Here is a 25,877-nt window from a genome sequence, read left to right on the forward strand (position 1 = left end):
AGTAATGACAATCAACCAAGTTTATGAAAAACGCGTCAACAAAACTTGCACTTTTGTTTCTTTATGCGCTTTCTTTTGATAAATCAAACTTGCTTTTAAATGGAAGTCCTAAATTTCAAAAAGACCCAATCAGATATACAAGGACAAAGTGGGTTTTCCAAGCTGAAATGTATATGGCTAAAGATATTGATGGGCTTCGTGGAGAAAAATTTAAATCTCCATGATTTGCTTTGACGTACTGGTGGAGAATGATCAGCGAACGTTAAAATTTTCTCGGATCTCAGAGTAACGTCCAATCAATGCCTTAAGATAAGATCGACGTCGCCGCGTTTCGACGATCATTAGTAAGATCTGCGTGTTTCGAAAATCATTTGCATTGGAGAAGAACGCTGGTACCTTCACAATGAAAAATAGGTTTTCTAACTTATAATAGTTGAAAGAATATGTGCATGGAGGCTTTTGTCCTTAGAAGAAACCCATCCGCTTTCTTTCTACGTTTGAAAAATTTCGTTGCAAATCCAGAAATCCACGATGATCATCAAAGATCCTCCTACAGATAATCTCAAAAGCTCTCTCTGCCCATCTTACGTCGCATTCTGAACATTCGTTGGGATTGTAAACCCTTGATAGGCTAATATATATAATCCTATCGAACCATTTTGGAAGTTTGAAAGAAAAAGAAAAACAAAAGAAATGCAAGGATTGAAAGAGCACAAGACTGTAGACATGAATGCATTCATGAAAATTAGTTACTCGTGAGGTGTTTGTTTCACTTTCCCCTACAGCAGTTCCTGCAATAGTGTTGATTCATTTGGTAGGATTTGTGTTGTGTATGTACTAAAAACAAGCTTTTTTACCCAGCCGTAACAAATATAAAATGATTTATTCTTTTCTTTTCATTGTTTTAAATTTCTATCAAAGATTTTTCTTTGGCTTATCATTTGTAAGTTCTTTTTCTTTCTTGATGCTTTCCAATGTATCAACATTCAAGATGAATTGAAACTTAATTTTCGCATTCATTATTTTTGTATATCATAATGGCAGTTAATTTGGATATTATCAATTAATCTTGCCTTGCCCAACCAAGCTGCCGCAAGTAAAACCATGCGCTTGGTTTCATGGCTGCAAGACTCTAGAGAATCGGCGTCTCGAATTTCAATTTGGTCAGGAACAAACCCAAGTTTGCGCAATTCAGTATCGCAATCCTGAAACAAGGTAGCAAAGTCTCGATGGCCTTGAGTTACTTTCCTCACCACTCCAGATAATACCTCATACAGGTTAGGAGCAATCTTGAGCTGTTCTTCTGTTAAATAGCCATTTCTAGAACTCAACGCCAAGCCATTCTCACCACGAACAATCGGAACGCCGACGATCTCGATACCAAAATCCAAATCCGTTACCATCTTTCGTAGAATCGCCAACTGCTGGAAATCTTTCTCGCCAAAGCATGCTATATCCGGTTGTACTATATGGAACAATTTGCTTACAATCGTCGTAACACCACGAAAATGTCCTGGGCGACTAGCACCTTCCAGCATTTCCGATAACTTTGGAGTTTCCACGAATGTAATTCCTGCAGAACCAGCCGGGTACAGCTCTTGCACTGTGGGCGTAAATACTAAATCGACACACAAATCCTTTAGTTTTTCGCTATCCTCTTTTAACGTTTGAGGATAAGCATTCAAGTCGTTTTGGTTGTTGAATTGCATAGGATTGACGAAAATGCTAACTACCACTTTTGTTCCCATTTCCTTTGCCTTTTTCACCAATGTTAAATGACCCTCATGCAAATTGCCCATTGTTGGAACAAATGCAATTCGTTCTCCTTGTTGTCGCCAAAATTGGATTCGTTCCCGAACCAACCCTTTTTTTCCTTCAATAATCATTTTATAATTTTACCTTGGTATTAATAAGTATGTTCTTTTGCTGGATAATGCCCTTCTTTCACTTCCTGCATGTATAGTCGGACGGCAGCTCGTATGTCGCCGGTCCCGCTCAGGAAGTTTTTAGCAAATCGAGGAACTTTTCCACTGGAAATGCCCAGTGCATCGTGCATGACAAGGATTTGACCGTCTGTATGTTTACCAGCTCCAATTCCAATCGTCGGGATCGAAACAGATTCTGTAATTTTTTGTCCCAATGTCTCAGGAATGCATTCGAGCACCATCATTTGAGCTCCAGCTTCCTCTAGCTGTTTTGCAGCTTCCAAAATTTTACTAGCGGCAGCTTCGTTTCTTCCCTGAACCTTGAAACCTCCATAAATATTCACAGCTTGAGGCGTCATTCCAATGTGTCCGGAAACCGGAACGGATCTTTGAGTCAACTTTCGAATAGTGTCATAGACCCAGCTGCCACTTCCTTCTACTTTAACAATATTCGCTCCGGATCGCATGAGAGTTGCTGCGTTTTTGCATGCATCGTCTGCGTTGCTGTAACTCATGAATGGCATGTCAGCCATAACCAGGCTGTTGGGTGCACCACGTCGAACACTTCTAGTGTGGTATGCAACATCAGAAACGCAAACGGGTATTGTTGAAGTATGCCCTTGAGCAGCCATTCCTAGAGAATCTCCAACTAACATAACCGGCATTCCCTGTTCTTCAAACAGCCTCGAAAAGCTGGCATCGTAGGCAGTAATACACGAAAATTTTTCTTTAGTAAGCTTCCACTGACGAAGCACAGAAGCAGTAATTGGTTTCGTCAACATGATTGAAGGATTTCCAAAAAATTGCGAATTATAAGCTCAAACTTTGAAATTCAACAGTCAACAGTCGTCTCTATTTGTATAGAAAAAGGGAAATAATAAGATTTATTTAAACAATTCTTTTTTGTCAAGAATAACCAAAATTGGGATAGAAAAGGAATTTTCGGGTATGGTAATGAAGACAGTACAATCCTACAAAAATCGGTATCATAAGGGAAGAATACCTATTATTTCCTAATTGAAAAGCTATAGAAAAGGTTGTTTTGTTTTAGGTGTCATAATGAAAGTGTATGAAATGCGTCAGTTTGGCTGCTGTTCAAGAAGTCCAAAAAATTGAAAAAAAATATTCATGTATCATGAAAATTGCTTAAAGAAAGTACTTGGAGAAACCCAACGGTTTCTGAATTCTTGCATCGGCTTCACCAACAAGAGAACTCAGTCTAGCTTTATTACGAGTGCATTAGGTGTTTACTTGCACCAAAGTTGCAAGTTGTAAAGAAAATAAAATAATATCGAGGTCATGCAATTCCGGAATTAGAATCTCTATTTCTAGAAGCAAAGATGAGTAAAAGCCGGGTCTTACATCTGTCTTTGTAAACGGACATGTAGAATGGTTACCAAATCGGTTGGACAAATCTTTGGCGAAACAAATTTTCGAAAAAAATAAATAAATAAAAAAAAAAAAATTGGAACCGTGGAATGTTATGTAAACTCAGACAATTTTAGAATGGGAAGTTAGACATGGAAAAAGAATCATTAACGGAAACAAAGACAGATTTGAGCAAAATTTGTTTTATCGCCTGAGAAAAAAGGACAGCCCAAAGGAGGCTAAGGAGGGTTAGAAACCTAGGCTGCCTGCTGACGAAGGAACTATAGAAAGGTTCATACATGTCCATTGAGTCATCTCGAGGAGCTTTCATGCTTCGGTGTCAAGAATTCCTGAGTCAAACGGAACTTGTCTTACTATAAAGAGATTTTATATGACTGGTTGGTTTGGAAACTGGATGCTTAACGATCAGTTGTAGCTGTATCCTGTGACATAAACCGATGAAATGGCTTCCAGGATATATTCCTTCAGTATGGAGCTCATTTTGAGTTCTACATTATAAAGGAGAAGCTCCAATGGGCTTGATGAAGTGAACCGGAAACCGCGAAGGATGAATAGGTAAAGATATTCATACTTACAAAAGTCGAGTTGTATCCGAGTCACAGAGCTAGGTCGAAACGGCTTTTTTAAGAGCAAAAGTCAATGCTAGTCATAATAAAAGGCAAACAAACGTGATTGGATTAAAAACCAGAAGGATGCTTTACTCAAGTACTGTTAGCATGACAGTAGGTTAAGGGAATTGCACCGATAAAATAAATCATGATAGATTTATCGGTAATAGGAAAAGCATTTAGAAATTTATAGGACATGATTGAATCTGTAATGTTTTGTTTAAGTGTTTTTGCAAGTCTGCCATTTCGCTATAGCTTTAGCTCGCCTTGAAAATCTGATTAAACGAAGGGTGATGCATGTATATAAATGTACATTATTCGCAAAAAGGGTTGATAAAAGAAATTCAAACATTTATGCGGACAAGTTGAAAGCTACAAGTAGGTATGGGCTTGCATTGTTTGGTGCTCTTTTATGAATGCGACCTCTTTTTTGTGCAAAGTATTTTCAGCTAATAAAAGGTTTTATTTAACGTTCTATTAAAGACAATGAAAGATTAGCAACTAGACAATATCAACAAACTAGTTGGTAGTATGTTGAAATGAAAAGATAAACAATACGAACGTAAGGGGAATGGAAAGGAATGACAAGATGCCTGGTAGAAGAAGCTACATGGTTTGATATTGGTGAAAGGCGAGCATTTCACCGTATGCACGGTACCATTCTGCAAGATACACAGAAGCAAATTCAGTACTATCAGACTGCCAAAACTTACCGTGTGCAGTTTTCAAGTGGGGATGTTCGGGAAGAGAACACCAGACACCATTATAATAAGGATCAACGCGGGTCCATGGAAACCATCCATGTTCCCCGTAAGCAACGTTGAGCAAACTTTGCTCCATCATATGAGCATTCTCGTATTTATAGGGATAAGCGCCAATTTTCAAAAGGCGCTGAAAGTGGGCAAGGCTGGGACGGATGAGCATCATCCCAGCGTTGAAGGATCCAAGTGGTTCGGGTGGAATCATATGGTGCTCTCCTCTGTCGGTAGCGGCAGCCAAAAGGTAAGGATAGAAATCATCGATGTTGGTATCGTAATCCGCAAAATCTTCCGAAAAAAAGTGCGACGATCCATCTTTTGGATCCTTGTATTCGCGCTGTTCGGATGGAATGGGAGTGGGTGGTTTGCCTTGGTAAGGAACATCGAATATATCGTCGATGTTTTTTAGAGGCAGGATATCGCTATCAATGACACAGAGTTTATCAAACTGGGTTAACTCGAAAATACGAAGCTTTGTAAACATGTGTCGAATGCGGTCGGAAATGTCATTGTCCATGGAATCAAGGTCGACAACAATGTCGGATGGAGAGATTGGATCGACGAGAAGGACGGAAGCACCATCGGCCTCTAGACGACGAATTTTCCATTCGTCAACTCCACGGAGAACCATGATGTGTATAGGATACTTGCTTTTCGTAACGGGGTGGTGCTTTAAGCGATGAACAAGAACCCTAGTGGCATTGAAATAGGGGTCATTTTCAGAGGACGGAGGGGTGAGTAATGCTAAAAACGTGTATTTGTTTGGGTCGCCGTGATGCTCTTTGGATGCATGTACAGTGGACGCTTGCAAGGCGCTTGGTGAGAGAAGACGAGAATGGAAGTGGAAGGTAAACGTAAAGATCCCAAAAAGGAGCATTGCTGCGAAAAGGATGGACCAATGGCGACGCGGAAAACGAACATTTTGAAAAAGAGCCATATTGAAGCGAGAAAAGCAATGAAACTGAAACTGAAACTACAATTAGGAAAAAAAGGACGATTCAGTAAAAATTTCAAAACAAGAAAAAAATGAAAAAAGAAAGACAAAAAGAAAACAAACAAATGAAAGAGTAGAATTCTATAGGGAATGAGAAAAAACCTTGAAACCAAAGAAACCAAAGAAACCAATCATAAGATAATTTGACTTTAATAGCACATTCTTTTACTCCAGAAAAAGGAAAAGGAAAAGGGAAAAAAAAAGTGTTGTTTGGGGAGTCGCGGAATGCTTCACTTAAGCGATCCACGTGCGTGAACTACAAAGAGTAGGAATGCATCCCTTTATATGAATGATATTGTAGTAAATTTCGCTTTAGGATGATGCAAAGGACAAAAACAAAACGCGACAAAAAGAGTCAACCTCGGAACCGCGGTAGGCAAAAATAAAAATAAAAACAAAAAAAAAAAAATTAAAATAAAAATTAAAATAAAAGATGTGTCTAGAAGGAAACCGATCCAAGACTGCACTGCACGGACAACGTGTGTAGGAAAGATGCCGAAGTGACAAAGGACTCTAGCGGGCGAATATTGTTAATGGACATCATAGTTTCACAGTTTCATGAGGTTAGATTTGATTTCAACTACTGCCTATGCAAGGAACAAGCTTCCAATTATTAAGAATGGCGGCTGTTCCATGGAACAAAATAGACTACCAGGATGGAAAGAGTTTTCATCATTCATTTTCAATTTCATTCCAACTTCACTCCTACTAACATTCGTACAAACCAATTCAGTTAGACGACTCCGACATCTTCGTCGTCCCGTTAACTAGTGAATGTTTGAAAACAAGTCTCTCCAAACGTCTTTGGATGGCCCTTTATATCGTCTCGTTGAAACGGAATGAAGAAAGAAAGAAGTTCTCTACTTGGTGTCATAATCCTTACTGACACCATAACAAGGAATAAGGATGTTCGGCATAACCCTCCGCTAAGTCATCTGATTCCATGAATCCAATTGCACGCGATGCATGGCGAGACTTAAGAGAAAGGTTCCTTCATTATTATAAAAGTCGTTTCTGGTTGGGGTAGAGGAACTTCTCCTCTTCTTTTAGTTTGTGTAATATAAAAAGGCAGTTCCCGAAAAGCGGGGAAATCACGGTTTGGTCTATTTGTTCCACCATTGAAAAGCTTTTCATTGGTCCATTTCCTATCGGTTACTTTGTGTTTGGTATCAAATAGATAATCATATGGCATCAAGACGGAAAGACATGAACCTTATAAAAAGAGAGGTTTTGGGCAAACTATGCCAATCTATCCAAAGTAAGGTTCGGCCATATCAGTCCTTCCCCTCTCTTTTCCTCCTCTCGTAGACCTCGGTTTGTTTGTTGACAAAATGATTGCATCCACTTGGCTTGTTTCTTTGGCCACTGCTTTCTTAGGTGCCTCTTGCGTCGCTCAGGCTCAAACCTTAACTTATACCAATCCCAATACCAATGTCAGTAGAGAATCGCCAAAGGTTATGAATATGACCTTTGGCGAATGTACACCTTATGGACTGCCCGTCAACAATGTCATCTATGACATTCAATACGCAGTCGAGGGTGTCTTTTCTCGTGATTGGGACTATGTGCAAAAGGCGATTCAAGAAGGCAAATACCTCGATGCCGTCGCTGCTGCGAATATGGTCAACCCAGATGGAGGGGTTGCCAATTTAAACTACGATGCAATTACCACTATGATCAGTCGGGAAACCGATGAACAACAAATCGAGTCTTTACAATGCTTGAAAAACTTGGTTGGCGGAAAACAAAACAATGTCGAGACTTTGATGGCCCAACCGAATCCTACCCACCATCAGCGCTTTCAGGATACATTGGATGCCTCCATCGACCGACTCAGCTCATCTCGCAAGGCCAAGCGTAATTACCCTTGGGGAAACATATATAACGTCGGTGGTTGTAAATCTAGCAACACCGCCATCCGCAGAGATTGTGGTCAAGCCGTCGCTGGTACTACTGACGCCAACATTTGGCTCCCAAGCCGTCAATCTACTGTTAGCGTTTATGGTACTTGCTTCCTTACTGCTGAAAGTGGAACTGGTTACTCTCTCAACGTTCCTGGATGGGGCGTCAGGAATGACGGATGGATGATCTTTTGGAACTGTTTTGACACAAACAACGATGGCTCCTCGGGCTCTGGTATGGTACAAGATGATAGCTATGAACTCGTCGTTTGTCTCGGTAGCCGTCCTAGCGGTTGTTAAAGAAAATCGATCTGCATTCCTTTCGCTCGTGTCATACTCTCTATTTTTCTATACTCTTTCTTTCTTTTTTGGTATCTTTATTTATCAATTTCTCTCGTCCTCCTTTTCCAAAGCTGTCAACAGGCTTTTTGTTCACGCTGTCTGCTGTCTGCTGCCTGCTGTCTGCATAATAAATCAAACAGTGGGATAAAAGAGCGAATGGCACTCGGGAAAAAAAAAATAAATGTTAATCTATTGTTTTCTAATCGCAGCAGTTAGATTTTCTCGTAATATCCCATCTAGAATCTCTTTTTTGGTCTCTCTAGATACTTCCCCTAGGTAATTTCCCATAGAAACTACCTTAACCTACAAAAGAGCAAAAAAGTATTATTTACACAATATTCTTAACAGCGTTGTAGCATTCATGCATAGAAATGGATTAAAACATTGTGAGTTTTTATTTGTTTATTTTTTATTTTTTATTATTGTCCTTGTAAACAAACCATGTCTTATGCCATTTCTATTGGTTTTATCGGTTCCCTTCTAGATTCGCTTCTCCGCACCTTGTTTCATCACCAAATACGTCTCCGTGTATATATTATATAGACATGGGTGCCTACTGACTACCTACGTTTAATGCTCTCTCAACCTGAAAAAACAAAACAAACAAAACGCGTATAAATCTAAAGGATTCAATCGCTTTCTCCTTGTTGCATGAAAAAGTAGTTTCTGCTTCTCGGTTTTTTTGGTCCTCTTTTGTCATTCTTCGTTTCTTTCTCGATTCGCATCATTTCCATCATGCTACTTTCGTGTGGTTTGAGTGCCCTGCTGTTTGCAGGAGCGTGCGTTGCTTCTACGCCAAGTCTGAATCCGAATGCTCCCGTTAATGGTAAGTGGGAACAGCGTTCCAAACCTGATCAAAATATTGTAAAGACAGAGGAGAAAATGTTCTTTATCCCTTTCGACGAGAAAAGTCAAGGTTTCTTATCTTGTGATTTAATTAATCCTTTCTCCGACAATGAGCATGAACCAGCTTATGCAGATATCGTCCAAAAGCCAAACGCCAACGGAACGGTTCATTACAGTTTCATTGAACAACCAGACTTGTTTCAAGCTTTTAAGCATGCTATTGATGGAGACAAGGATTACAAATTCCTCAAAGGAATGGTAAAGAAGGGTTTTTTGGATTATGGTTTCATTAATAATTATAACTTTACTACCGAAGTAGGCCCAAATTATTTCAAAAGAAACATCACAAAGCCCTGCATGGCTTGTTTTTTTGGCTACCAAGAAATCGAGCCTACTGACGATGAACCTGAACCCATAATTGGTTTTGATTACCGTAGCAATGATGAGGAACCTCGCAAATCAGAGCATCGTATTTTTGTTGGTCTGTCGGTCCTTGCCAGTGTCACTGGATTGTATTGGCTTCTTCGCTGTCTTTGGCGACCCAAAAGTTTTACGTTTACTCAATTTCTTCTATTTTTTTGGTATTCTGCATTTCTAGCCAATCATCCTGTGAAGCAAGCACTGTTTATGACTCATAGCATTGTCGTCCACCCTTTTGGTTTTTTCCTTCCAACGTTCTCTTATCTGCTAGGTGATGGAATTGAGCGCCCTTTGTTTAATTCGTTTGTCTTGGCATTGACATTAGGGATCGGCTATCTCCAACGTAGCTCGAAAAAACTGGTTTTCTTGGTCCTTTTCCTAAACTGGATACAGTCATTATTTATCTTTTTCGCTCCTTTCATATTCCTTTTTCTTGACTTGAGTAACTCTACTTACGCACTAATATTACAATTGGTTTGGAAACTGTTCCAATATGGCTATCTTCCTTTCTTTTTTTGCATCAGAATGATTGTGGTTTACAGAATGCGCCTAAAACCTGCTCACGCTTTCGAAGATGAACTTACACAGACCAAAAAAGGTAAAATACTCGTTTTCCTCATTTTCCCTACTGTAACTGTGAGCGGTTATATTTATTCGCAATATGCACCAGCCTTTGATACTGGACTTGAAGTCGCAAAAAGTATCGTTGGTGTTCTTTGCTTCCAAATTCTTGCCTTCTGCTTGAATGGTTATATCAAACCGGTAAATGATCATAAGCTAGAACATTTGCAAACTCCTTTGTCAATATACAAAGATGAACCTGAAATGAACTTGCTTGGTGATGAAAAGAACTGAAAAGTTTCCAATTGTTCCTAAAAAAATTTACTATCTTAGTATTTAAACGCAATATTGCATTGCTTCCCCCATACTCAATTTGCAAAAACATTAACATATCATAATTAAAAGACATAGTTAAAAAAAATAATGTACTGTTTATGTTCTACCAAGTTCTATCTTGTATAGGACCTCTAATCTCAAATTCCCAAAATTTTTATATTGAATAAATAATATACAACCCTTGAAGTCTTTGCTTGCTTAAGCAAACAGAGTCTGTATGTCTTCCAAAGATTGAATTTGTTGTTCTTCCTTGGACATTCCAAGCGTTCCCGCAAGAAACTTTTTACGTTCTTGAACTTTTAGCATTCTTTCCTCTACACTGTCTCGCACTATAAAACGAGTTACGACAACCTGTTTTTCTTGTCCTAAACGATAAACACGATCAATGGCCTGAGATTCCACTGACCAGCTCCACCAAGGATCCATCATCAGTACATGGTTTGCGCAAGTCAGGTTCAAACCAAGTCCACCAGCTTTGAGTGATATGTTAAGGACGTTGATTGTTGGATCATTCCGAAACTGCTCTAATGACATAGACCTTTGTTCCTGAGACATTCTGCCGTCGAAGCGAGAATGTTTAATTCGTAGCGTATTGAGTATTTCTCCTATGTAATCCAAAAAGCCAGTAAACTGCGAAAAGATGACAATTTTATCGGAGGAAGGATTGCTTAGAATTTTCTGAATGTACTCCAAAAGTACCAGTACCTTGATAGACTGGTATCGGTTCCAATGATTCCATTGTAAACTTTTATCTTTCAGAGTAAAGCCCGTCGATCTAATTTCTCTAGGCTCGTACACGTCGTCCGCTTCAAAGGGCTGACGACAAGTATGACAAAGTGGAGGAGAAATATCCCTTTTATTTTGGTAACCTATGTGATCTTTCAAGCATCCCCGACAGCAGACATGTTTGCATTTTAAGACAACAGGATCTTGTATAGGTTCCGAACAACAAATCGGACATTCTGGAGCAAGAGTATTTAGAGCATCCATGTCGGGTATTTCTCTAATATAGTCCGGAATCAATGTTTTCTTCGATGCAAACATCCAAATTAAGTCGTGCAACTCATTTGAGTTTATCTCTTGTTCTACTTCGTTGTCCTTTTTTTCCACTGCTTTGGACAGCAATAAAGGATGGCAACAAGCTTGTCGAAGTCGCAAAAGTAAGCCTAAAATCGCTGTATAATTCTTAAACAATGTTCCTGTTGCAATACTTTCATGAACCCTACTTTTTGCTTTCACATATAAGGAATCGTATATCCGTCGTTCTGCTTCCGAAAACTCCAGATATATAGTCTCAATTTTGCGATCAGGTAAACAAACTATAGGACTTCCACTGATATCTTTCGTTTCCTTTGTTCTTCGTAAAACAAGAGGCTCGAGAATAGATTGCACTACATTCAAAGCCTTTAGAATGTCCTTTGCCTCATATGGTACACTAACGAATGTACGCCAGTAATTGTAGTTGCACCATGGTTCTATTTGTAAAAATTTTATCATACTGTACAAATCGTCCAATTTATTTACAATTGGCGTTCCCGTAATTACCCATCGATTCTGAGCTGATATCGCATAACACGCCTTGGCGGTTTTACTGCTGGGATTTTTTATGGAATGACCTTCGTCCAAAATGACCCGGTGCCAGTGAACAGAAAACAACCCAGAAGCATCGGGAGTGTTAGAAGACTCTGAAAGCAAAACACCGTAGCTAGTAATAACCAAATCAGGAGCACTGTTGGTAGCAAGAGATTGCAAATTTGTGGATGTATCAGAACCGTAATACACCAATGTTTTAAAGGAATTAATATTAGAAACTTTCACTGCCTCGGATTGCCATTGATCCAATAAAGACATGGGTGCCACTACTAAAGTTGTCTTTGCAGCTTTTGGAAGACGATTAGAGAAGGGGGATTTCTCTATAGATTTCTCAACAACATCGGAACTCCTTCTAGCGTGAATTAACGAAAGCATTTCGATAGTTTTTCCCAATCCCATTTCGTCTGCTAAAATTCCACCACGGTGATAAGGGGTCATCGAAGGAAAAACTAATGTAATATCACCGGTATACAAATTTACGAAAAATCGATGAGGTTCGTCATCCTTAGAAAAGTGATAATCTTCGGGAGACAGCTCGGGATCCATAGGAAACAAAAACTGACTCCATAGTGGGTGCAGGTTTGAGGATGTTTCTACTTTGGCATCACCCTTTTCTCTTTGACACATCCAATAAAGTGCCTGCTTTTGATACTCCCGTAAATCTAAACGGAATCCTTCGGGAATTGCATGTGAGGGGAGATTTGCTTCGTTCAAGCGAGTCCGGTCATATAATGTACTTAACTGTTCATTTACAGCATCATCATCCTCAGTAACATCTGAACTGGAGGTTTCAGAAACCGTTGGGTTTGCTGAAGAAGACGAGGATAGTAGAAGATCGTTGATTTGTACGTTTGATCCCGCAACAGAGTTCTCAGTATAAGGCTCTAATGCAATCCAGCTAAATAAACGAAGTAAATGGTCTCTTTTGTTTTGGGTATCTATAAAAGCGGCTGGGTCGTCTTCGATAAAAGCAGTTTTCGCCGAAAAAGGAGATTGATTTAAAGATGGATGTGAAATATCAAGAAAACAATAGATTTGAAGCGTAACATTGCTTCCTAAATGAAGGAAATCATCAGCATATATACAACTCGCTTCAAAAGACCAAAGTTTTTGAGACATCAAAGTACATAGCACATGAGCATTTTCGGAAGGCAGCTTCCCAATTTCTTTGTGATCACTATTCAAAAACCGAATGGAGTTGGTGTATGCTAAACCAGATGAATTGTTCGTCTTTGAACGCTTTCTAGAATTCCGATATTGAGTTTTTGTAGGGGCTTTTTGACGTTCAAGATACGCACGTTCACCAGCTTGTAAAATATGAGAACCGGAAACAATTGAGTACGCTTCGACACCAAAGCAACCAACGTATTTGCGGACTTGATTAGATTTGGTTAAAAATGAAAAGGAAGTAAGGGATGCATTCCTAGGAGAGGATCGTGCAATATTATGATTTTTAGCCTGCGAATTTACAGGTGAAGAGTCATCCGCCTCCGATGTCGGAATCTCTTTGTCTTTTTGCCTTGTAGTGGACTCAATCCGTTGAGAGTTTTGCAGCGCAAGGAATGTTTCGACATTTTCATCCTTGTTTTCGGCGAAACTTCCATCTAAAGAATTATCGTAGAAAATATTTATAGCAGTCTCTACGTCCCCATTCGAGGCATCGTAAAGACCTTTCATTTTGCTTTTAGGTACAACTTCTTCACCAAGGATTGACCTTATGCTGAACTCAAAGGAATTAGGAGAGTCTACTTCCGCATTGTTTTTATCTACCAATTCCTGGGTATCTCCAGGGCTATTTTGTTTAGGACCCGATGCTCCTACGATAGAGACAGGAGATTCTCGTTCATCTTCATGGAAAAAGCGAGGAGGGGATTCTCGTTCATCTTTGGTTTCAGTTTCAAAGCCATGATTTTCGCCAGGGCTTCGTTTCATAATTTTCACAACTTAAAAACAAAGAAACCCAGCAAAAATCAATATAAATGAAGTCGCCCTTTGATAAAAACAGAGAAACCAAGAATAAAGAATCAAAAGCAGAAAAAATGAAAGCAATTAGAAGTAGAAGCGATCACGCTGATTGCTGTATAGGTTGTTATGGTCGTACAGTATATGAATCATTAGCGAAAATGAAGAGCAACGAGAGAAAACAACTCTTTTTTAGCACATCTGCTTCCAATGGATAAAGAAATAGATTTAATTGACTATCTAAACAAGACTGACTGAATAGTCTGCGAATGTTATGTCTGCTAAAGGCAACTTTTGTTTGCTTCACCAGTTTGGACGTTTTAGCGAGACTTCACTAAATCAATTAAGACTTTAGAAGTTGGTTTAATCTTTTAGTAAACAGTGAGGATTGTCTTGTCAATTGATTTTTAAATTTTAGTCAGTAAGCTTGACCTGAAACCAGCTCAGAGGCAAGCATTCAGCCATATCCATCTTAACTGCACCCACAATGCAAAGGATAGGATAGACATTGTTTCAAAGCCCGCATAATTTCGTACGTCGATTACTATGAAAAGACTCACACACGAAAAGAATGCATCAAATCCACGTTACTACTACAAGTCAACGATCAATACTACTTGCTACGGTTATCTTACTTATATTGAATAAAAACCAATCAAGCTTTCTTTTTTTACGCTAAAATCATTATAGCTCACTACACCCTTACGCGGGTTACACGACCAGCACGTATACAACCAAAAGATCACACGTTTTTTATTAAGAACTTTAAACAGACTCCATAGGAGCAACATCACTGACGACCTTGGTACCAACGTCCTGAGACTCACCGTGTTGTTCAAGGAGTCTTTGAGCATCATGTCTGGGAGACTTCAAGATCTTAACCTTACGAACGAGGACGTTCTGCAAAGGGTAGATTCCATGAGTAGCCTTCTCGATAGCGCGGCCAATGACTTCAGGCATCAACTTTTGAACAAGCTCCTTCAAAGAGCAAGAAGCAGTTTGGTTTTGAATGACCTGGAACATCTTTTGGCGGATAGCGCGGATTTGAGAAGATTGAGCATAAGTAGCCTTCTTGACTTGGTTGGGGCGGCGGCTAGTGAAACCAACAACGAAGACACGGCAAAGGTAGCCATCAGTGGTCTTGATAGTTTGGTCGGCCTCAATGGTAGTTTGCCACTTGCGGACAAGAGAACGCAACTTGTCGGAAGTTAAGCTAAGACCATTGAAGCTGGTAAGGCAGTTCTTACCTTGCACATCCTCAACACGAAGTCTGACCTTACGGAAAGAGTGTTCCTCATCCTTTTGAAGATCAGCAAGAGAGACCTCCATACAACGACCCTTTAAGGCATCGTTGGCATTCTTCAAACCGGCGGTACGGTTGACAAGGGTCTTACCGACATTCTTAACTTCGAAGAAGGAAGGAGCCTTGATTTCGTACCAGTCCTTACGGGCGAAAGGATCAACGGCACGTTTTTTAATTCCCTTCTTGCCTTTAGAAAGTCTTTTATTCTTACCAACTGCCATTGCGTTTTGGTGTTAGAAGGAACTCTACTCCTTCTGTCCAGACAAGAAGCACTGGTGTGACTGCTTTTTTGGCAGCATAAGAAATGTCACACCCCAAAACATTCGTAATGAAAAAATGTAAACAAAAAATATAACCAAATAAATAAATAAAAATAAATATATAAAATTAAATATATAAAAATCACTATTTTTCCTGTCATTGTTAGATTTTTTGTTTTGTAATGTATTCAGACATAGACAAACGCAAAGCGATGTTTCACTTTTTACTTGTCAAACCAATTCACTTCATTGAAAGCTACAGCACATTTAATTCCAGCAATGCTATTCGTTTCTTTCCTTCTGCCCAGGGTGTACTGACTTGAAATGTTTTGGGTCAATAGTATAAACAAATAAAAGAAAGAGAAATCATTCAATTCTATCGGGTTCAAACGTATCTTTGTAAAAAATTTGTTCAAGAAATAAAAATAAAAAATAAAAAATCTATTCATGTACCAATGTCGTAAGGACTATCCAAACCTTTAATAGAATTCAGTTGCTATTGCTACATTGTGAATAGATGGAAGCTATTTTTATTAAATTTCGTCACAAATCTATAAGCATTTAAAAAAAATAATTAAAGCATATTTATGTAACTAAAATGTACTAGCCTATTATTTCATGTTCCTCTGTTTACATTGCTCTATTAGGACTACCACTATAACTCTGTCTACACCGCATTAGTAAACGGAGGTTTTAGTCGCTCTTTTCATACGTTTCCTCGGTGCTCTTCTATTATAATATACGCTAAAGTATAGAATCCCCTTTTTGAGTGGATGAATAAGAATTTACTCAAATGTGAGTAGTATAAACAAAACGTACAAATCCTCCTTTCTATTTTTTTTTTTGATTAAGTGGTATAGAGTCCTTTAGAATGAAATTTATATATCTCGTCAATTGTTGTTTACAATTACTCGGTATCTTCATTTTCCTTTTAGGATTTTTCCCTCACAAAAATGATTCCACGGGGATTGCCAAGAATAACCCATATGCACCTCCGGCTGTAGTTGATCGGGTTATTTTTATTGTCGTTGATGCGTTTCGCTCCGATTTTGCCTTTTCTGAATCTTTTCACATGCCGTTTCTGCAATCCATTGTCTTCAATACCACCCATGGCTTAGGTTTCTCATCGTACGCTAGATCCCCTACTGTTACAATGCCTAGATTGAAAGCTCTTACGACAGGAACCGTTCCCGGGTTTTTGGATATCTTGCTAAATATAGCAGAATCGGAAGCCACCTCAAGTTTAACCGGCCAAGATAGCTGGCTACACCAGCTAAACGTTCACGACAAAAAGATTTCCTTCTATGGAGATGATACATGGCTTAAGCTTTTTCCTAATGCCTTTACTAACTACGAAGGAACTACTAGCTTTTATGTTGCTGATTATACAGAGGTTGATAATAATGTTACTAGACACTTCGATCATTTGCTCCCTTCTTCATTTGATGCACTTTCCTGGAATACTTTAATTCTTCACTACCTTGGTGTAGATCATATCGGCCATTTTCAAGGCCCCTCTAGTCCTTTAATGAATACAAAATTAAAGGAGCTAGATCAGATTGTTGCTTCTCTGTACCGTTACCTCGAAGAATATGACCGGCTTACCAATAGTCATTCTATGATTTTCTTGGTCGGTGATCATGGGATGAATGAGTTGGGAAATCATGGAGGCTCTTCAGTGGGTGAAACAACTGCCGCTCTTTCTATGCTATTTCCCTCTCTGGATGTCTTCCAAAAGAATTCACTTCACGAACCGCCTCCAGAAAATCCGTATCAACTTATGACTATGGTGGAGCAAGTTGATATCGTTCCTACATTATGCTTACTTTCAGGTATTCCCATACCGAAAAGTAGTGTTGGCCGTATTGTTTCACCTGCTATTCAGCTTTGGGAATCGAAGGTTGAAGCGAAGAATGCTCTACTAAGTAACCTGTATCAATTGCTATCACTTAAGCATTCTTTTGAAAAAACTTTCAAACTTGTAGCTGAATATCAACATTTAAGTAACAATGAAATATTGGATGCTTTGCAGCAAATACAGCAAGAACTCGTTGTCAAATCGTCCGATTACTCGTTAAGGAAAATGGCTTTTGGAATTACGATACTAGGTTTATGTACAATTTTCAATTTGTGTTTTACTCTTATGGAGTACTCTGTTCTTGACATATTGCACTTTACGCCTTTCGTTGTTTTGACAATTGTCTATATGTTTTCAAGCAGCTTTATCGAAGAAGAACACGTTCTTTGGTATTTCTCGTGTCTTTCGTTAATTTTTTTTCAAGTTCTTGATCAAGCCTCTCTATCAACCACTGGTTATCAATTGTGCTTGCTCGGCATTATTATTAGGTGGAATCAAACAGGTCAGAAACATGCCGATCTTCGTGATTTGGTCGATGATTATATAATTCCAAGTCCTTTTCTTAAAATTGTACTATGTATTGGTTCCAGCTTTATACCCTCTTTTCGTTCACCGTCTCCATTCTCATTTCTTTCTTCTTTTTTGGTTGCAACGTACAAACTTTTGTCTGATAATTCTCTTCAAGTTCCTTTGCTTTCTTCAACTGAATCAATTGATCAAGCATCGGTTGCACAACTAATTTGGTGCACTTTAATTGCTGGTGCATTAGCATCACCACATTTCAAGAATATTCGCTGTCAGCTATCCCTATTTCTCTTGCTGTTGACAAGGATAGAAAATATGGGCCTTTATGTATTGTATGAATTATTACAAAGGACATTTCCAAAAGAAGGTATCTACTCTTATTTATTATATTTTCTCATGGAGCCGGTGGCCTTTTTCTCTCTGGGCAATTCGAATTCTTTGGCCTCCATCGACTTATCGCAAGGGTATACTGGGATTAAATCTTACAGCATTTATTCAGTAGGAGTTTTATTATTTTGTTCTGTTTTTTCAGGACCATTATGGTGGAGCTTCCACCAGCCTAAGGAGTCCATACAAAAATGGCTCCGTCCCACTTTTTTCTTTTCAAGCTTTGCTTTATTTATTTTATCTCTTTCCTGCTATTTCTTTCGGCATCACTTGTTTATTTGGAGTGTATTTTCCCCTAAACTCTTATATCAGGTTTCTTGGACAATCATGTACGGGCTCACTAAGTTTTTGCTTCAGAATCTACTAGCATCGTTGGGTTAGAAAAGAAGTTTACTAATAGCTGTTGAATGCTGCTTGACCTCAAACAGATGATCTCTCATTAAACAATGCTTGCTTACTGGTGTCAGCTGAAGGATTCTGCATATGAGCAAGGTTTTATGGTAGCAAATTGGCGATTTCAATTGAAAATGAAAGAACATATCCTCATTTATGTGGGCCTTGCAGGTAAACAAAGCAGTGATGTTTGTTACTGATTGTTCTGTAAAATGACTCACTATTCATTGGGAATGAAAATTACGACCAACTTATATCTTAATTAGAGCATCGGTTACCGATTAAGTAACAGTGCTCGAAGCGATTGTCAAACAGTGTATTTGAATTGCAATCTCTAATTGTTTACTTCATATTGTTCCTTCTTATGTTTTCCTTATAAGAGTGGTTATGCGCTTTGTTCTGAGAGTCAGTTACTCGTTGGGTTGGAAATGTCAACGGTCACATGGAGGAGAGGTAGGAGGGTCAATATAAAAAAATCAACGGGCCTTCAATTCAATTAGAAAAGACTGGAGAAAGTGCCGTCGAGAATTCCAAAAACTAACTTGATACTGTCAGAGTTTTACTTACGACAGAAAACTCCAGTCTTATATTTGCAGTTCTTTTTGAATCGATCAAATATATGATTAATAAACCGATTTGTTCCAATAATTATACGGTTAATAGGTGGTTATCGTTCCTTTCCTTTTGTATCCTCTTTTTGAAGTTCCAAAGATATATCGTTTAGGCATGAATTGATCAAGGCTGCTGCACAATTTTTTTGAAAAATAATTTACTTGATCTATGGATTATACTACCAATATAGTTTTGACTGTCTTTATTTCCTCTTCTACCTAACCTGCTGGTAAAGCTGCTTTTGCCAATACCTGATAGCAATGACTTATACCTACGGTAAATTTATATATGCTTATAGTAATACATATGTTGTCGCTGGATTTGCTATGGCATACTTCAAGCTGCGGCCGTGATTGCGCAGGATCCGAGATGGCTAACTTGCTTTTTTACAATACTTCCTTCTTTTTATTATTTTGATACCGAAATTATTACGATTTAAGTGCTATATGAGATGCAACAGGTCGCAGAACGTGAAGTATCCTCACGTAAAATCTCCTTTTTTGACTACGGCTGAGATAATTTTACAGCTTACTGAACATTGAAGCGCTGTACTAATACTATATGTAAAAATTAAGGATGACTTGATCATACTCAATCGTTCCGCAAAGTTGAAGTTTTATTACTATGCACAAATATACACATCAACAAATTTTCAGGCTCGTCCAATCTACTAATATGTACTTTATTAACAAGCCAAAAGATAAGATTTTACTCATTGAGGATTTATCTCGGATGCAGAGTTTTAGATCAAAATCTTTCTTGCTTTAGATAGAGTACTGTCAATGGGATATATTGGATCGCATTTTTATGTCTATGTACACTGTTTAATAGCTGAGTATAACTGATTGTAGCTCGAGAATAAGCTAATAAATGGCTTAAAAATTCAAATATATCTATTCTGGTTATAGAGTTTCAAAGATTATTCGGACAAGACTATGACAATAAATTGTATTTCTAACGAGAATACGATCAACCATAAACAGTCCAAGGTTTCCATTATCATAATTTATATTGTATTTTTACATTCTATGGGTTGTATACTTCGTAAATCTCCTTTTATTGTTTACTCACCAAAATGCAAACAAAGACGATTCTAAAAAAAAAAAAAAAAAAGGTGCGCTTACGAGAAGCAATCTAGGAAGTAAATTTTTCTTTTCTTTTTTCTAATTAAAAGCCTTCTTTCTCTCAAATAGGAGCTTGATTTTTCTGTATTTTGACGTATTGTAACCTGTTGTGACCAAGTAACAGACCTATACCCACGATGAGATTCATGAAGAACCTGAGAAGACCCATCATCCTCCGGAATTTTCTTAATTTTTAATTTTGGTAATTTCAAATATGGCTGACCCATCTAAAAATCCTATTGCTGATTTGAGCGAAACTCAACAGCTGGAACTCTCCAAATTTATTGAAACTGAACAGCAAAAGGTGAAATTGCAACAAGGTAAGAAACAAGCAATATAAGGGTATCTGAGTGGTGACTGATTCAAATGTTAGCAATTCATCAGTTTACTGCTACTTGCTGGCCTAAGTGTGTTGGCACTATTGGAAACAAGTTTGACAAGAGCGAGGAGCAATGCTTGCAAAATTGTGTGGAAAGGTTTTTGGACTGCAACTTTCACATTATTAAGAGGTAAGTTGGTAACTTTGGAGATGCCATCAACATGAGTCCTGTAATTTTTTCGATTCATGAACCCTGATGAACGGTTGGCCGAAAACAATATGAAAATGGGTTATACTCTAACCGACATTTGATGGCTACGTTGATGGACATGGTGTTTGTTGATGATTGTTTCGTTTGCCGAGCTAACTAGTTAGTCTTGAATCGACCAGAAAGTAGACAAAGTTTTGGATGCTAATGAATAAAAATGTCATTTTCATAAATCGCGAAGCAACTGAATAAAAAGAATCCATCTCATGATAATCGTGAGTATTGGCAATCAGACTGGAAGGAAAAAGTTCCTTAGCTGTAGGTTATGTAAAAAAGGGGTGAAATGCTTACGGGTAGTTTTTTCATTTATATTTTGAGACCACTTCATGAAAGACTGTCAATCATATTCAGTCCCGTGAACGAAAGCTGTAGTTGCTGTTTAACTGGTTTCTTCAGGATGAGAAGGATTTGTGGGATTTAATGGGGATGGTGTGTTATTGACACCCAAAGTAGTTGACGATAGAGAGCGACCACTAATTCTTGAAAGATCGGTATTCTGTTGGGAAACACTTTGCGCTGATTCTGATGGCTGGTTGGATGCAGCATTTTCTGTAGTTGGAACATTTGAAGGTTGAGGAAAACGAACCTGAAATATGCATGTAGGGAGATTCGGGCACTGAGCAATCACTTGTACTGGATACCCAAAAGTATGCATGACTCCTCGAATGAATCCACTAGGGAAATACAGGTACTACACAAAAAATTAGCTTGTTTCCCTTCAAAAGAAAGATATAGATATGGAAACGCTTACCGGAGTTGTATATTCTTTCATTTCTGTTCCAGTGGCAGCTGTCATTTTGGAAAACCAAAAAAAGTAATTGTCCGTAATTACAAAAGTCCCCTTATTTCATAGTTAGATATATAGCTTGAATAATACACTGCAAATCTATACCTTTCGATTCGTTTTCAAATTATCCAACTGTTTACGAAACACAATGGGCCATAATTCTCGACATAGAAACCGCATAACGTCTATGCTCTCGACAATTCGATTTCTAGTCAATAAAAGCCTATAAAATAGGATTGTCAAGGTCTGTCCTCCTCGTTCAATCAGCAGCAATAGGGCAGTAGTTCTTTTGCTGTTGCTGTTGCTGTTGCTGCTGAAGAGGGCATACCCAAAGCAATCCCAATTAAGTTAGCAACATTTAAAAAAAATAATAAAATAAAAGTAAATATTGGCGTTCGTTCCAATCTTCGTAAGATGAAGCGAAGCGCCGACCGCATTCAATCCACTTTCTTTTTTTGTACGGTAAGTGCAACCAATTTTACCTTTCTGCAAGCTTTCTACCTACTTGAAAACCAATGTTTTCAAGAAAACTATAACCCTTTTCCATCCGTTCATCGTTCGAAACTACCGTTTCTTGTTTTTCAGACAAACGTTTGGCCATATGCACCATTTCAATTAATAAAAAATCAAAAGAAGCCAAGTTTACAGACATTGGCAATTGCTGATGAACAATCATTTTGGATTTTCGATACTTCTATTCAATTTTAGGAGTAGGTGTTTTCGCATGCTCACTCCTTGCTGCTACAATTGATAAAGAGAGTGTTTTGGGATGTGATTATTGAATTTCAAAATAATCTTTTTATTTGTATTTACTTTACTATCCCAACATCTTTTGTTACGCTATTTACTTTATCTTTCAGAATACTTTCAAAGCTTCCTTCTTTCTTTGGTTATTGTTAGTAGAAGGAAATAAACATAGAACGAATTTCAAAATCAAGTGCGTATAAAACAGGCTGCAAAACTTGATATTCAATTTACTCCCAATCATAAGCGTTTTCAGTCTTCGCTTTCAAAGGTAAGCTCAAAAAGTAAAGCAACATAAATTTATTAGTATCACTATTATTATTATTTCTATTAATTATACGAGAGAATTATTAATGCGACTCTGGTTGTTGAAAACCGGTTCCTTTTCTTTTTTATTAATTTAGTCGTTCCCAGTTAATCATGAAACGTTGAATACATAAAGACCGAGAACCGTGAAAGTGCAGTGCAAAGTTCAAATATGTCCAATTGCACTTTGCTTCTATATAGTTTGATTAGAGGGAATGAAGGAAGAATCTTTGTAACGGGAGCGGTAGGTGAGAGTTTTTTCTTATTGCTTACTGCATAGGAGCACAAGTACAAAACAAGTTCTTGTCACCATAAGCATCGTCTATACGTGCCACGGTTGGCCAAAATTTGCGTTCAAGAAGTATAGGTAAGGGATACACTGCGCGTTCACGCGAATAAGGACGGTTCCATTCCTCCGTAACCAAGTCTCTTTGAGGATGAGGTGCATTGGTTAGTAAATTGTTACCCTTAGGCTGTTTGCCCTCCTCAATTTCACGGATTTCTTGACGTATAGATATCAAGGCGTCACAAAAACGATCCATTTCATACATACTTTCAGACTCTGTGGGCTCGACCATCAGAGTATTGGTAATAGGCCAGGATAGAGTCGGTGCATGGAAACTGTAATCTTGTAAACGCTTAGCAATGTCAGTAGCCTCGATACCGGAACTAGCCTTGAATTCACGAGCATCTAAAATGAATTCATGAGCGCAGCGGTTGTTTTCGTTGGCATAAACGAGCTTGTAATAAGGAGCCAAACGTGCAGCCATATAATTTGCGTTCAACAAAGCAGCCTTGGAAGCATCACGTAGTCCATCAAGACCCATCATTCTCATATAAGCCCAAGAAATAGGCAAGATGCTAGCAGAACCATAAGGAGAAGAACTAACGGATCCAATGGATTTTGAGCCACCACATTGAACAACCGGACTAGAAGGTAAAAAGTCAGCTAAATGACTTTTCACGCAAATAGGGCCAACGCCAGGACCACCACCACCGTGAGGTATGCAAAAGGTCTTGTGAAGATTGAAATGACATACATCAGCACCTAAATCGCCAGCTTTGCATAACCCAACCATTGCATTCATATTGGCGCCATCAAAGTAAACTTGGCCTCCGTTTTGATGGATGATATTTAAGGTCTCCTTTACTCCATGTTCAAAAATACCAAAGGTGCTAGGATAAGTAACCATAAAAGCAGCCAAATCATTAGAGTATTTCTCGGCCTTTGCTTTTAAGTCATCAAAATCTAAGTTACCATTGCTTAAGCATTTCACGGGAACAACTTTTAAACCAGCCATAGCCGCAGAAGCAGGGTTAGTACCATGAGCAGAAACAGGAATTAGGCAAATGTTGCGATGTCCTTCACCTATATATTTCTGGTAGGCACGAATTACACTTAATCCTGCATACTCACCAGAAGCCCCAGAATTGGGTTGAAAACTAGCAGCATCAAATCCAGTAAGATTAGTGAGCATCAACTCCAAATCATTAATTAAATATTTATAACCCTGCACTTGATCTTTGGGAGCATAAGGATGAATATTGGCAAATTTCGGATTCGAGACAGGGTTCATTTCTGATGCTGCGTTCAATTTCATTGTGCAGGAACCAAGAGGAATCATAGCGTGGGCTAGAGAAAGATCTTTGGACTGAAGATAACGAATGTAACGCATCAGTTCAGTCTCAGAGTGATATCTGTTAAATACAATGTGTTGCAAATATGGAGTTTGACGACGCAATTCCTCAGGAAAAACAGAAACAGACAATTCTTCAACGGAGTTAACAGACTTGCCATTGTTTAGGTTTTCAATAAAAGTTTCTGGGCTTGAAGGAATTCCAAAAATGCTAAACAATTGTCTCAAATCTTCACTTGTTATGCTCTCGTCCAAAGATAAAGAGACAAACGTGTCACTAACTTTGTGTAAATTGTAACCGTGGGCCAATGCTCTTTCTATTAAAGAGTTAGCACAGTGAACATTGATTGTCAAGGTGTCGAAAAAATGATTCTTATTCGAAATTTTATAACCTGCACTTTCCAAAGCAAGCTTTAAAACTTGCGTGAGGGAATAAATCCGACTAGCAATATGTTTCAAGCCTTCAGGTCCGTGGTAAATGGCATAGAACGCGGACATATTAGCCAAAAGAGCTTGAGCAGTACAGACGTTACTCGTAGCCTTTTCACGACGAATATGTTGTTCTCTAGTTTGCAAAGCCAACCTATAAGCAGGGTTTCCAAGGCGATCTTTACTGAGACCCACGAGACGACCAGGCAATTTCCTCTTGAATTCATCTTTACAAGCAAAAAAGCCAGCATGGGGACCACCAAAACCCATTGGTAAACCAAAACGCTGGGTTGAGCCGACAGCAACATCGGCACCCCATTCACCCGGTGTCTTCATAAGAGTAAGAGCTAGCAAATCTGTGACAGCAACCACGTGCATGTTTGAGGAGTGAGCGGCTGATGCGAGGTGAGTATAGTCGAAAATAGAGCCATCAGCAGTAGGATACTGCACGAGGATACCAAAAGCATCCTTCTCATTTGCCGTGATAACTTCAGGGGAGATATCAGCTACTTTTACATCAATGTTAAAACCGCGAGCGCGAGTGCGAAGAACAGATAATGTGTTGGGGTAAATATTAGAGTCAACCAAAAACGTTTTACGCTTTTTACGATCACCGGCCATGATCATAACCATAGCTTCACCTGCCGCAGTGGCTTCATCTAGAAGACTAGCGTTACTGATGCTCAGGCCGGTCAAGTCGGTAACCATCGTTTGATAATTCATCATAGACTCCAAACGTCCTTGAGAAATTTCTGTTTGGTAAGGAGTATACTGGGTGTACCATTCCGGATTTTCAAACACATTTCTAATAATGGCAGGAGGAACCTTAACATTGTAATAGCCCATACCAATAAGAGTTTTTACCAGTTTATTTTTGTTAGCTACATTTTCCGTTAGTTCGCCAACTTCACTTTCTGAGTAATTTGGTGCTGTATGAGATTTATCAATGTCGAAAGAAGGAAAATGCTTATTGCTATTCTCTTTCGCACGAACATTTCCTGGGATAACGTCATTCAAGAAAGACTCAAAATCCTTGTAACCAAGCGTAGAAAGTTGATACTCTTGCTCTTCCTTAGAGGGACCGATGTGACGACGACCAAATGTATCTAAAGGAGGTACAAAGTTTTTGTGAGAAGTTTTATTGGAATAAGTCAAATGAATGTTCCTCCTTGGTAAGAGAAGCGAACAGTTGCTATGAATGCTTTTGACGATCCCCTGCAAGGAAATGGTTTTTTTAGACGAAGCGAAAACCATGCCAACGAAGTAGCCCGTTTCGCGAGCTGAAGGGAC

The 25,877-nt window shown here is 38.6% G+C and overlaps 11 protein-coding genes across 11 annotated transcripts; 4 read left to right on the forward strand and 7 right to left on the reverse strand.

The window, feature by feature from the left end:
• Window positions 1-1,019: 1,019 nt before the first annotated feature.
• On the reverse strand, window positions 1,020-1,886 carry pan6 (pantoate-beta-alanine ligase; the record flags this gene model as incomplete). The annotated part of the gene is made up of 1 exon (XM_056182157.1): window positions 1,020-1,886. The coding sequence occupies one exon, from the start codon at window positions 1,884-1,886 to the stop codon at window positions 1,020-1,022; it is 867 nt and encodes a 288-aa protein (XP_056037957.1).
• Window positions 1,887-1,906: 20 nt separating this feature from the next.
• Window positions 1,907-2,707, reverse strand: ecm31 (3-methyl-2-oxobutanoatehydroxymethyltransferase Ecm31; the record flags this gene model as incomplete). The annotated part of the gene is made up of 1 exon (XM_056182158.1): window positions 1,907-2,707. The coding sequence occupies one exon, from the start codon at window positions 2,705-2,707 to the stop codon at window positions 1,907-1,909; it is 801 nt and encodes a 266-aa protein (XP_056038813.1).
• A 1,821-nt stretch (window positions 2,708-4,528) lies between these two features.
• otg1 (alpha-1,3-galactosyltransferase Otg1) lies at window positions 4,529-5,617 on the reverse strand (the record flags this gene model as incomplete). The annotated part of the gene is made up of 1 exon (XM_056182159.1): window positions 4,529-5,617. One exon carries the CDS (start codon window positions 5,615-5,617, stop codon window positions 4,529-4,531), a length of 1,089 nt encoding a protein of 362 aa, XP_056038051.1.
• A 1,388-nt stretch (window positions 5,618-7,005) lies between these two features.
• On the forward strand, window positions 7,006-7,875 carry SOMG_03370 (uncharacterized protein; the record flags this gene model as incomplete). The annotated part of the gene is made up of 1 exon (XM_056182160.1): window positions 7,006-7,875. One exon carries the CDS (start codon window positions 7,006-7,008, stop codon window positions 7,873-7,875), a length of 870 nt encoding a protein of 289 aa, XP_056038298.1.
• Window positions 7,876-8,652: 777 nt separating this feature from the next.
• SOMG_03371 (uncharacterized protein) lies at window positions 8,653-10,038 on the forward strand (the record flags this gene model as incomplete). Its single annotated transcript, XM_056182161.1, has 1 exon — window positions 8,653-10,038. One exon carries the CDS (start codon window positions 8,653-8,655, stop codon window positions 10,036-10,038), a length of 1,386 nt encoding a protein of 461 aa, XP_056038299.1.
• A 240-nt stretch (window positions 10,039-10,278) lies between these two features.
• On the reverse strand, window positions 10,279-13,605 carry rad8 (ATP-dependent chromatin remodeller/ubiquitin-protein ligase E3 Rad8; the record flags this gene model as incomplete). The annotated part of the gene is made up of 1 exon (XM_056182162.1): window positions 10,279-13,605. The coding sequence occupies one exon, from the start codon at window positions 13,603-13,605 to the stop codon at window positions 10,279-10,281; it is 3,327 nt and encodes a 1,108-aa protein (XP_056038860.1).
• Window positions 13,606-14,400: 795 nt separating this feature from the next.
• rps101 (40S ribosomal protein S3a) lies at window positions 14,401-15,159 on the reverse strand (the record flags this gene model as incomplete). The annotated part of the gene is made up of 1 exon (XM_056182163.1): window positions 14,401-15,159. The coding sequence occupies one exon, from the start codon at window positions 15,157-15,159 to the stop codon at window positions 14,401-14,403; it is 759 nt and encodes a 252-aa protein (XP_056038861.1).
• A 910-nt stretch (window positions 15,160-16,069) lies between these two features.
• On the forward strand, window positions 16,070-18,349 carry gpi7 (CP2 mannose-ethanolamine phosphotransferase GPI anchor biosynthesis protein Gpi7; the record flags this gene model as incomplete). Its single annotated transcript, XM_056182164.1, has 1 exon — window positions 16,070-18,349. One exon carries the CDS (start codon window positions 16,070-16,072, stop codon window positions 18,347-18,349), a length of 2,280 nt encoding a protein of 759 aa, XP_056038302.1.
• A 1,962-nt stretch (window positions 18,350-20,311) lies between these two features.
• On the forward strand, window positions 20,312-20,813 carry tim8 (Tim8-Tim13 mitochondrial intermembrane space protein transporter complex subunit Tim8; the record flags this gene model as incomplete). The annotated part of the gene is made up of 3 exons (XM_056182165.1): window positions 20,312-20,417; window positions 20,471-20,606; window positions 20,792-20,813. 3 exons carry the CDS (start codon window positions 20,312-20,314, stop codon window positions 20,811-20,813), a joined length of 264 nt encoding a protein of 87 aa, XP_056038303.1.
• Window positions 20,814-21,063: 250 nt separating this feature from the next.
• On the reverse strand, window positions 21,064-22,147 carry trs33 (TRAPPI,II,III complex subunit Trs33; the record flags this gene model as incomplete). Its single annotated transcript, XM_056182166.1, has 4 exons — window positions 21,064-21,375; window positions 21,436-21,525; window positions 21,577-21,694; window positions 21,954-22,147. 4 exons carry the CDS (start codon window positions 22,145-22,147, stop codon window positions 21,064-21,066), a joined length of 714 nt encoding a protein of 237 aa, XP_056038300.1.
• Window positions 22,148-22,790: 643 nt separating this feature from the next.
• gcv2 (glycine cleavage complex subunit P) lies at window positions 22,791-25,841 on the reverse strand (the record flags this gene model as incomplete). Its single annotated transcript, XM_056183871.1, has 1 exon — window positions 22,791-25,841. One exon carries the CDS (start codon window positions 25,839-25,841, stop codon window positions 22,791-22,793), a length of 3,051 nt encoding a protein of 1,016 aa, XP_056037721.1.
• Between the last annotated feature and the right edge of the window lie 36 nt (window positions 25,842-25,877).

The sequence above is a fragment of the Schizosaccharomyces osmophilus genome, chromosome 2, assembly GCF_027921745.1.
Source record: "Schizosaccharomyces osmophilus chromosome 2, complete sequence".
Taxonomy (NCBI): Eukaryota; Fungi; Ascomycota; class Schizosaccharomycetes; order Schizosaccharomycetales; family Schizosaccharomycetaceae; genus Schizosaccharomyces; species Schizosaccharomyces osmophilus.